This window comes from Drosophila subpulchrella, chromosome 2R, assembly GCF_014743375.2.
Source record: "Drosophila subpulchrella strain 33 F10 #4 breed RU33 chromosome 2R, RU_Dsub_v1.1 Primary Assembly, whole genome shotgun sequence".
NCBI classification, from domain to species: domain Eukaryota; kingdom Metazoa; phylum Arthropoda; class Insecta; order Diptera; family Drosophilidae; genus Drosophila; species Drosophila subpulchrella.
The window spans coordinates 20,344,208-20,356,625 of record NC_050611.1 but is presented as its reverse complement, the minus strand read 5'-3'; the positions used below and the strand labels follow the sequence as shown (position 1 = coordinate 20,356,625).

At 37.8% G+C, this 12,418-nt stretch overlaps 2 protein-coding genes across 2 annotated transcripts; both read left to right on the top strand.

Annotated features, from left to right (window-relative positions):
- The first annotated feature begins 8,249 nt into the window (after positions 1-8,249).
- LOC119551122 lies at positions 8,250-8,764 on the top strand. The gene has a single exon (XM_037860306.1). It carries the CDS (start codon positions 8,283-8,285, stop codon positions 8,646-8,648), a length of 366 nt encoding a protein of 121 aa, XP_037716234.1. The 5' UTR covers positions 8,250-8,282; the 3' UTR covers positions 8,649-8,764.
- Positions 8,765-10,469: 1,705 nt separating this feature from the next.
- LOC119551067 lies at positions 10,470-10,984 on the top strand. The gene has a single exon (XM_037860190.1). The coding sequence runs from the start codon at positions 10,503-10,505 to the stop codon at positions 10,866-10,868; it is 366 nt and encodes a 121-aa protein (XP_037716118.1). The 5' UTR covers positions 10,470-10,502; the 3' UTR covers positions 10,869-10,984.
- The last annotated feature ends 1,434 nt before the right edge of the window (positions 10,985-12,418 follow it).

Sequence of the window (12,418 nt, the reverse complement as noted above, 5' to 3'; positions counted from 1 at the left end):
TATTGGGGACCGGGTCTCGAATCGGAAACTTCGGAGCTGGAGTGCCACAATCATTGGCTGGCAGATAGCGGAAATTGGGGACTCGAATTTATCGATTGTTAATGGGAATTTGATAAATCGAACTGATTAGCCAGGCAGTGGAATTGGGAAGTATGCTTGGGGATTTGGGCACATAACATTAGAGCATTATTTGTGGGTAAAAATAACCTCAAGGAATTGTACACCAAGATGGTTAATAGAAGGTGCCTAAAAATCACTGGGGCTCTGAAATTAATTATAAAAGTTTTCACCGCATACTTTCAGGCAGTGATTTCAAAGGTCTTATGGCGGATACTTTAAGATAGTTTATTTAAAAAGGATTTTCAAATTCAATACATTTTAAATTGTGTTATAATGATAATATTTATTATAATCTAATAATAGCGCGAATTAATTCTTTTCAAAATACTATTTCTTAACGATGACTTAATATATTCAATAACAAATTGAATTTGTAAAACCTGCCTCTGAACTTAAATTCTAATAAAATGTATAAAATATAACAATGTGTATTTAGTTTTATTTTTTAAATTACCATTACCTTTCATACACTTTGACGGCATCGTGTATATGCCCCATCTTTTTAAGAAACTTCATGTTTTAATAATGTTTAATGGGCTATTTACCAAACTTTAAACGGTTAATCCAACGTGTAAAGGCTAATATAGCCACTCATCCCCCGCAGCGTATCGCTTACCCTCTTTGTCAACAATTTATTTGGCCAATTCCCTGGTCAAACAATTTCCAAGTTGATGCAATTAAGGGAAATGCATAAAAAAAAAGAAAAAAACCGAGGGGAAAGAATCTCCGGATGAAGGCGACGCGCAAATAAGCCGGACTAAGAACCAACTTTTGCTGGCCGCATCATAAAAGCGGCGGGCGCAATCTGCTGCGTCTTCATTTCTGCGGAACCACCGCAAAAAAAACCACCCAAAAACCTCCCAAAAACCACCCGAAAACCACCAAAAAATCCCCCCCCCCCCCCCAGTACTGGCGGAAGAACTTTGCAACTTGCGACGTCAAATTGCATTGGACTCTGTGTTTAATTTGTGTGATTTATTTGTTCAGCCTGCTGGCCAAGTTTTGGCTTTTGGTTTCGGTTCGTTTTTTACTTTTTTTTCTGGCTTTTACTTATCTGGCCAACTGACGATGACTTTTGATTTCTTGGCGGCAATGGCTGGAGAACAAAGATCTTGGAGCAATTCTATGCGCTTTCCTGATTCCGGGCCATAAATCAAAATAAAACTTTGTCACTTGAGCTTTTGACTTGCGGAAACTTGTGGTTCTGTTCCCCTTGAACTCCCTTCCCCGCCCTTTCCCTCTAATCGATTTCAAGTTTATGTTGCCGAAACAATAACAATAAAAATTGACAATGCCGAGGCGACGGCGGCTCATAAAATTTTATTACAAAAGGAAACGAACGCCATTGACATACGTAAACTGATTCGCACCGCTCCCCGGGGGAATCCCCGAACTCCGGTCTCCAAACGGCGGCTACGAATGCCAAATGCGAAATCAATGTCGTGGTTCCTTTAATTCCCCGGCGTCCCCCGTTCCCAAATTCGCCCTCCATTCGCCACATTTCGTATTCCCCATTCCTCGGATCCTGCTCCATTTATTCTATTTGCATGTTGCATTGGGGTTCTCTGGGTTTGGGAGGGTATATTGCCTATCTCGTGGATATTGACAAACTATTTATTTAAAGGCTATTAATATTTATTTATTTATTTAAGGTGATAGTAAAGTTTAAAAAACTAATACTTACATAGGGGGTGTAGTGGTAGCTACTTACTTAATTAAACAATTCATATATCTACATAATTTAACCATTTTTTTTATACTTTTAGGTTTACATATAATTAATATAATTCCTATGTTCCCTTATATTTCATAATATATTGTTAATTTTATAAGCATGCTTCAGAAGAAGACATAGTCAGGAGATTAGGTCCTTCTTTATAATAATTAGTTCAATAAAATAAAATAAGTATATCAGTTCAATTGCCTTAAAATAATTATTGTATTGTTTTTGCTTAAATCGATACATTGATTTTTTTTAATAATTTATTAATTTAAGTAATAATTAATGTATAAATTAGTTAAATAAGCTTCAGAAATGTTTTTACTTATTAGAAAAAAAGGAATTCCTTACATGGTTAACTTACCTTTTTTATTATTTTCCAACTCATTGTGGTTTTACTCAAATCTTGAAATCTACAAAATGGATAGACAAATAAAAGTTTTTTAAGGATTTAATTTTTTTCTTACTCTACACTTTTCTTAAATCTGAACTATTTTGATTAAGTAGATAAAGTCAGAAAAATATTACAATGAAGACAGTTCATATTGGCAGTAATGCACGTCTCGATTATTTATTACTCTTAAGGAAAACATTATATTTTTTATTTTTAAAGAACTTATTTTTAAGAGTATCCAAACCTTGGTTACTTTGGATTGAAAGTGAATTTGCGTTGTTTTTGTTCATTTGCTGTTGTTGTTGCCGCACATGATTTGGCTTTCACCCGAGCAGAGGGCGTGCCCTCGGCTTCCGCCCACTACCGCCCCCTCCCAATCCACCCCCCTCGCATCCGCCCCCCTCCCCACTCCCCCCTAGTCAGCACTCCTCATCCCGCTCAAGCCGCAGGGCACATTGCTCCAAAAATGTCAAAGTGCCGCCGCTGACACCGCTGGGCCTTTGTGGCGGGAGACGCGGGCGAGGGGGTGGTGATGGGTGGCAGTGGGTGGTGGGTCAAAGTGGGTGGAGGCCATGACAAGGGCGCGGGGATGTTTAACATGTGCGCGAAGGAGCAGGAGTGGCGCATATGTGTGTGTGACACCCGCGAGAAATGCCTCGCATTTTTCCTCTTTTTGACCCACTTTGCTTTGTCGTCAGCCATGTGGCTCCTGTCGCAACTCCATCTCCTGTCCTCCATTTCCTCCGATTCCCAGCTCGGCTCCCAACTGTCCCGTGTCCTGTCTCCAGTCTCCAGTCCCTCCACCTCCCAGTCTCCCAGCATGTGTCACTCGGCAAGCGTTTAAATTGGGCTCCTCCCCTGGCCTCAAAACTATCCACTTTATGTGGCTCACTATATATGTGCCAGTATGTCGGGTTCGCCGGTTTGTTTTGTCGGTCGCCTTTGTGCCATATTTTCACAAATTGAATTGGCCATGTCAAAAATGAAAGGATGCAGCTATGAAATTTCTGCATTCAAATATTTCAACCAACATTATTTTAGCAGGAAAGTTTGCCGCATATGCCACGGGAGCTAGAGCTCCAGGTCACCGTCTACAGTAGGGCATCTATATTATATACGTTCTTAATTGTATTAATTCGAAATCATTGAGTATTATTTTGTTTTCTATGCTAAGAGATATATTAATGGAATAATATTATAATATATATTTTTGATATAGACGCAAAAAATCCGAAGGTCCTATTATCAAGTATACATACCTAGATGTTAAAGTTAACCATTAACGATAGGTATCATCAAGGAGAGGTCATCATCATCAATAAAGATCCAAAAAACATAATATTTTTTCATAAATTTCCATTGTGTGACCCAAGTTCCCAAGAAACAAATCTATTTCTAGCAGACGATAGTTAGAGTTATAAGAGGTCGACTGTATTTTTTTTTGACAGTCCAGTCGACTTTTCTAGATATTATTAGAGATACAAATGGAATCATCTGTTTATCTTCTTATCATAACATTATAACTTTAACTAACTTTATTGTACAGCATTCCTAACTGTTAATATAGGTCAATTAAATTTTAAAGATCCAGAAAATGCAATATTTCCTACACTTAGAGGTTTCAGTCCCCAATGACCAAACTCATTTTTAGCATCCAATGGTTCAAGTTATAAAAGGTCGACTGTGTCCAGTCCAGTCCTCGATTCGCACCCCTCATCTTGGACCCCATGCCATCTTCCATCCCCACCGTAATAAAGTTATTATGCATTCGGGGCAAGGCGAACCGAACCCGAACCCGACTAGACTGAACCACTCTTCCATCTCGAATGGTTGTGCTGCGAGTGGGGCAGACCACTTCTGGTCTGGAGTGGGCTAAAAATCTGACGTCGCCCCGACAACCCGACACATGGCACTTGAGCAAATTTGCATAATAGAAATTAAAATGGATTTTAACATTTCTGTTTTAGATTATGTTCAGTGGCTGCATGGCGATGGTCAGAGGGTAAGGAATACCAGCTGCGAGAGCCGTGGAAACAGATTGTTATTTTTGCATGTGGTATATGGTCCAATGGGTAACGCTTATGTGGAATTTAGCAGATAGCCGCAACGCCAACATCGAGCAAATAGGGAAAATATGAGGGAACAGAAAAATTCCCAAGCACAAATATGAAAAACCGGAACAATGTGCTGATTAGATTGATTAAAGATTGGTTATACTTTGGTTATTGGTTATTTACTTGCGAGCAACAAGTATATATATATCCGTAATTTTAGGAACTTCCAATTAGGAAACAATGATTCTTTAACAAGGATTTCTGTATAAACCCAATTCCAACTATTTCAAAAATAATATATTCATTTCTCTATACTTTTTCTTAAGAAATTAAGAAAAGAAAACAATGATTTTTAACAAGGATTTTTGTATAAACCCAATTCCAACTATTTCAAAAGTAAAATATTCATTTCTCTGTAATTTGTCTTAAGAAATTTGAAATCAATAATTATTTTTTAGTATTTAGGTTAAGGACAGTGCAGAATTCACTACAATTGTTTGTTGTTAGTAATAGTATACCAAAACCTGCAATAATTAGCAAAGTACTTACCGCCCAAGCTAGACACATAGAAAAACGTAATTCTTAAGCTCTCCTTAAACGTTTTTCTGCCAACCTCGGAATACATAAGGCATATAAGGCTCCTCTGGTGGTGACCTACTGCTCGAACCTGCTCCTTGGCAGCACTCCTTGCGGAATTGGGTCTCATTTGCGTAGGCCAGAAAACTTTCCCCGCCGCCTTCGTGGCTCCCAGATGGTTTGCTCCACTTTCGCTGGCGTGCCGAAACATAAAATGGCATTAAAGCAACTTTTAAATAATGCAAAAGGACACACACACACAAAAATTCCTGCTTAAATGCTTTGATTTCGATTCGCATCCTAGCAAGGAAGCCAAAAATGTTTGCCTGCTCGTAAAATGCTGCATTGAGGGGGTGAATTTGGTATATTTTTGGGGGCCAAGGGCCAATGGGGGTGTACTTTGCTCACTGGCAAACATATTTGCTTAAACTTTAACATGTTGTCCTCTAGCATTTTTAGCCATATTTTCTGCTGCAGTTCTTGGCCTTGTAACATTTTGTGGCCAAATATTTTCAGAGCTTGGACGCAAGCCAGCAAAAATGAGCAAAGTGGAAAATTGGAGCGGATGGGGCACAAAAATCTGTGGAATAAATAACCTCTTAAATTGTTTTGTCGTATGTGTGGCTATGAAGGGTTTTGTAGGGTACAAAACCACTTTTAAAAAAATGTTTTTAAAAATGCACATGTAAAGTAAGTGCTGATTATGATTAAGTTGCTGGTATAATATGGTATAATTAGAGAAGAATGTTTGTATAAAATGTATAGTGCTTAAAAACAAAGCACTATCAACAACGGAAAAAAATATTGTCTACCATTACATTTTCAAATCATCTAAATAATAATAGCAATTATAGTATTATATTCTGTTTGTATTAGTTACATTTTTTGTATGAACATTAGAAGTCAACTATCTTAACAATTGCTGTTTACTGCATATATAGTGTAGTTCAATTTCTATAATGATGATAGTATTAAAATTTGAAATGAAATTATTCAGAGGACTGACAAATAATCATGTTCCACTTAGCATAGGATAAATACTAAAACCATTTCTATAATTTTAACAACATTACAAATGGAGATCCCCCAAAAAACATTTTCCGAGAAGGGAAAACAGTTGTGGGACTATGGAAAAATTTGAGGAAATCATTTTGCTACAGTGTCAGTTTTTCTGCTCTTTTTTGCGACCCGTTTGAGCCGCTTATTTGGCATTGCTGCTGTTGTGGGTCTTGATGTTGCTGCTGTAGCTCCTGGTGTTGCTGTTGCTGCTGATGTTGCTGCCGTTGCTCCCGATGTTGCTGCTGTGCAATTGCCGGACATGTGGCACTGGGTCGCTCGTCGGGGACTCAGCCACTCAAGGAGCTTATGCATGCGACGGCTTATCCTTTATTGAATCGATCCTTGCTCTTTGCTGCTTTTCACAAGTCCATTATTACGGCCGGATGGACCGCAGTGGAAAGCCCGGGAAAGATGGGGAAAGTGTGCTTAACCTTGAACTTCAAAGGACTCGGCGACCCCAGCCTCCTTTGGCAAACATTTTTCTGTGTTTTCACTCGCTTTTCACAGGCAATTTCAGGCCGTAAATTAGTTTTATGTTGCTCGATTTTGCTTTTATTAAATTACCTTTTTCATGATTACTTGCAAACTTCATTTGGAAAAATGCCTGCCGACGGAAATAGCCAACGAGGTCGAGTCTGTGCCGCAATAATTTGCGCCATTTTGTAATTTCAGTTCGCTCCTTTCGCTCCTTGGTCCTGGGTTCTGGGTTCTGGGTTCGGGGTTCGGGTCCTTCGTCCTTGGTCCTTGGGCATGGGTGATGATGCTCCTCCGTCGTTTTCGCTTCCGCCGTTTTGGGTCGAAGACCTAATAAAGTGCCGCACAACCCCATCGAGACTCCAACTTTCCCGCCCTTCGGAAAATCCGCAGCCCCTACAGGTTAATTATCTTTGGTGTAATTTAGTGGTGCCTGGCTGCCGAAAAAGGCTTTCCATTTTAATTTATTTGACCAGTAAAAGGATTAGATTAGATTCCCTGATAAATGGCCGTCAACTTGCTAGTTAAATAGCAAAACTGTTCGTTCAATTCGGGGCGCTAATTGGGTTTGTTCAAGCTTTGGAAAATCCCCAACCCCTTTGCACTGGAAAACCAATGTTGCTAAGGACCTAATTACCATATTTTAGGTGGTACAGTTTAAAGATTTAGACGAAATAGGCTTAGTGTGAATGTTTCTACCCTAAATTAATATTATATAATAATGCATAATATAAAATTATATATATATTTATATTATATAGTATATATAATTATTTTATTCAATCACTAAAAACTAAAATTAAACAATACAAATATATCGGCTTACGAATCTAAATTAAACAACACATACATTTTTTTATTATTGACAGTTAAAAAACAGGTGGGGAACTTGATGTTGATAAGACTTTTTAAGAAACAACCTTAACAAACTGCTTGCAAAGAGTCTTGTCAACCCATATGACGATGTATATTTGTTTGAACGTCGAGATATACATATACTAGACCTCAAAACTTTTTGATATCTCATAGTCGTGGAGCTCCACTAAAGCGCAATTTCTTGTTTTTAATCAAGTTATTGAAGATACCATGCTCTTTAATAAGGTTTGGCCATAAAAAGTGGATATGATATGGATTCTTGGAAATGATTTTCTGTTGCAATACACTTATCTAATGACACAACATTCGATTAATTTGTATGTTTGTAATTCACTTTATAAAAATCTTTAGAGGAAGAATGGGTCCAGTTAGTTACTCTATAATCTATTGATTACTTTACAATTCTCTGTTATACATTTGAATAACAGAATAACCTTAAAAATTAATATCCAAAAGAAAACTTTTCTGAGAAAAGCGAATGCTGAACTTATCAGTGATGAGATCAAATGGTTCCATTTTATTTCATGACGGGCTAACTAAAAATCAACTGATACACAATTCACAGAAAATTTCACTTTCTCCATAGATAATGAGATTCAGCAAATGCATTGAAACCTGTTTAATATCGAAACCCGTTCTTTAAATTGACTGATATCTTCTAATTGGTAATAAAACACGATATAATCACATCCGAATGCTCTTCTTATTCAAATATTTGTGGCACCCAAAATTTGTAATGATGAAAGAGGGCGGGCACCCGATAGTCGGGAACTTGTTTTTCCCAATAGTGATTTCATTTTCATCGTGTAACAAGATAGAATGTGTCGCGTTTAAGATATGTTTGCCCAGGTGCTACAGACACTTCTCGACCTTTTCCATTATCAATATAGGTCATCTGTAACCTATGAAATTTACCACTCTAGGCAGCCCTATAAAAGCGAATCGCTGCATTGTCTTAACCAACAGTTAGCTTTCATCTCTTCACCAAAGAACAACAACCTTCCGAAAAATGTACCTCTTCGGCGTGATTTTACTCTTGGTTGGCACACATATCTGCTTCATAGATGCGGCTTTCGGAAATAGTGAAGGAAACAACTATACTTTTGGAGTACAAGCTACAACTGATACCCTCATCGCTAGTGAGACTATAACAAGATCTAAACAGTTGATTGGTACTACTACGAGGACGTACACTCTAACGCAAGCTGGAACGGCTAAGACCATAACATACATCAAAATCACGGATCTGATGAGAAATCGAGGTGCTACTGCCCAAATTACCGCCGGCGGTGTGGGTGCCACCACGGTCACGATCCAATTTACCTCTGCCCGGTCGGCTGGTATTAGGTCCCAAGTGGTAATCTACGGATCTTAATAGTTCTATACGAATTATAGACCGTACATGTCTTAAAATAAATCAAAAATATTGTGTTCATATAAATTATAAAATGTGTTCATCCACTTCACATTCATAAAATAAAGTTTTTAAAATCTTAAAATTAGCTTGGAACTTATTTTAAATTTATTTCTAGAAGATGGTAAATACTTGATAAAATTTACTGTTTGGTATCGGAAAGTGAAAATATGAAAAATGATTCAATTACATAACTTTTTCAACAAATATTATCAAAAATATTGTTTCTGCTTTCACTACAAATTGTAAGGCAAGAAACAAAACACTCTTTGGTTAGATTCTACAAAGATTCTCCAAAGATAGTTCGTCAGGCGGAAAAGTTAAGGAATGGTTATCTTCCAGGTCTCATCGAGCTTAAGCAAAATTGAATCCAGGCGACTCATAAGTAAATGCTATTAAGATACGAGCGGGTACACATATGAATATAGGACCAAATCTATATACAAGGCAGTATAAATCAACTGCGGCGCATCCATTCCACCGAAATGCGAATCCGACTGCTGACAAGTGTCACCGAGAGATGCTATGACAAAGTGTCAAAAGAATGTTTGACATCTGACTGGCTGTGTCTGTCTCTCTCGCTCTGGTATCCCCCTCTCGTTCGCTCCGCTCGCCCCATCTCGTTCGCGCTCACTCAGAGGGCAGCTTGTGTAACCTGTCCAAATGTACATTTCTCATATCTCTTCGGAGTTCTCCAATGCTGGTACTTCTTTTCCCCTTTTTTTTCTGCAGGGCTTTCATATTGCCGCTTTTTTTTTGCCGCCGCTGCCGCTTTTTCTTATATTTATCCATATATTGCCTGGTTCCAATGGGATGATGATGCGGGATGGCCAGGTAGGGATGCTCTGGATAAGGGAGAAGTGGGGAAAGGACTGTCTTTGACGTTTTTTCCCCTGTTCCTATCCCGCCGGCGATCCTTTTAGCACCTGCCCCAGTCCCGAGGTGTATAATTTCATCTGCCAACTGATTGAGTGTCGCAGTTTTACTTGTGTGTAAAAAATGAAAAAGATTTTTATCTAGAAATCGGCGATAGAAAGGGAAATGTTTACCACGGACAACCAAATGAAACGAAGACAGCACTTGACGTATCGACAAGATCAAAAGAATATTACGTTGAGGGATAACAAAGATTTACTGAGAAAAAGATGGTATGATGGTAAGATGGTGGGTCCAGTTAGTTACTCTATAATCTATTGATTACTTTACAATTCTCTGTTATACATTTGAATAACAGAATAACCTTAAAAATTAATATCCAAAAGAAAACTTTTCTGAGAAAAGCGAATGCTGAACTTATCAGTGATGAGATCAAATGGTTCCATTTTATTTCATGACGGGCTAACTAAAAATCAACTGATACACAATTCACAGAAAATTTCACTTTCTCCATAGATAATGAGATTCAGCAAATGCATTGAAACCTGTTTAATATCGAAACCCGTTCTTTAAATTGACTGATATCTTCTAATTGGTAATAAAACACGATATAATCACATCCGAATGCTCTTCTTATTCAAATATTTGTGGCACCCAAAATTTGTAATGATGAAAGAGGGCGGGCACCCGATAGTCGGGAACTTGTTTTTCCCAATAGTGATTTCATTTTCATCGTGTAACAAGATAGAATGTGTCGCGTTTAAGATATGTTTGCCCAGGTGCTACAGACACTTCTCGACCTTTTCCATTATCAATATAGGTCATCTGTAACCTATGAAATTTACCACTCTAGGCAGCCCTATAAAAGCGAATCGCTGCATTGTCTTAACCAACAGTTAGCTTTCATCTCTTCACCAAAGAACAACAACCTTCCGAAAAATGTACCTCTTCGGCGTGATTTTACTCTTGGTTGGCACACATATCTGCTTCATAGATGCGGCTTTCGGAAATAGTGAAGGAAACAACTATACTTTTGGAGTACAAGCTACAACTGATACCCTCATCGCTAGTGAGACTATAACAAGATCTAAACAGTTGATTGGTACTACTACGAGGACGTACACTCTAACGCAAGCTGGAACGGCTAAGACCATAACATACATCAAAATCACGGATCTGATGAGAAATCGAGGTGCTACTGCCCAAATTACCGCCGGCGGTGTGGGTGCCACCACGGTCACGATCCAATTTACCTCTGCCCGGTCGGCTGGTATTAGGTCCCAAGTGGTAATCTACGGATCTTAATAGTTCTATACGAATTATAGACCGTACATGTCTTAAAATAAATCAAAAATATTGTGTTCATATAAATTATAAAATGTGTTCATCCACTTCACATTCATAAAATAAAGTTTTTAAAATCTTAAAATTAGCTTGGAACTTATTTTAAATTTATTTCTAGAAGATGGTAAATACTTGATAAAATTTACTGTTTGGTATCGGAAAGTGAAAATATGAAAAATGATTCAATTACATAACTTTTTCAACAAATATTATCAAAAATATTGTTTCTGCTTTCACTACAAATTGTAAGGCAAGAAACAAAACACTCTTTGGTTAGATTCTACAAAGATTCTCCAAAGATAGTTCGTCAGGCGGAAAAGTTAAGGAATGGTTATCTTCCAGGTCTCATCGAGCTTAAGCAAAATTGAATCCAGGCGACTCATAAGTAAATGCTATTAAGATACGAGCGGGTACACATATGAATATAGGACCAAATCTATATACAAGGCAGTATAAATCAACTGCGGCGCATCCATTCCACCGAAATGCGAATCCGACTGCTGACAAGTGTCACCGAGAGATGCTATGACAAAGTGTCAAAAGAATGTTTGACATCTGACTGGCTGTGTCTGTCTCTCTCGCTCTGGTATCCCCCTCTCGTTCGCTCCGCTCGCCCCATCTCGTTCGCGCTCACTCAGAGGGCAGCTTGTGTAACCTGTCCAAATGTACATTTCTCATATCTCTTCGGAGTTCTCCAATGCTGGTACTTCTTTTCCCCTTTTTTTTCTGCAGGGCTTTCATATTGCCGCTTTTTTTTTGCCGCCGCTGCCGCTTTTTCTTATATTTATCCATATATTGCCTGGTTCCAATGGGATGATGATGCGGGATGGCCAGGTAGGGATGCTCTGGATAAGGGAGAAGTGGGGAAAGGACTGTCTTTGACGTTTTTTCCCCTGTTCCTATCCCGCCGGCGATCCTTTTAGCACCTGCCCCAGTCCCGAGGTGTATAATTTCATCTGCCAACTGATTGAGTGTCGCAGTTTTACTTGTGTGTAAAAAATGAAAAAGATTTTTATCTAGAAATCGGCGATAGAAAGGGAAATGTTTACCACGGACAACCAAATGAAACGAAGACAGCACTTGACGTATCGACAAGATCAAAAGAATATTACGTTGAGGGATAACAAAGATTTACTGAGAAAAAGATGGTATTTACGTTTATGAATAACACTTGTAACTTACACCTTATAATATAGAAATCATAATCTTACAAAATGTTATTAAAAATAACAGATTTTAACTAGCATAACAATGTGTGTACCAAGGGAAGAAAACAATTTATAACGAAAAAAAAACAAGGAAAAATACTTATAATACCTATTTATTTTTTATTTACAAGAATCTAAATTTAATTTTTTTATTTTTTTTATTTTAACTTTTTATTCGAGTACTTAATCTCAAAGTTGTAGCATTACAATCTTTTATTGCCTAGTCTATATTGATACAATTTAATTTCTAGAGTCTTAAATATAGTTATAAATAATATTGATAGTTTCAGATAAATAATATTA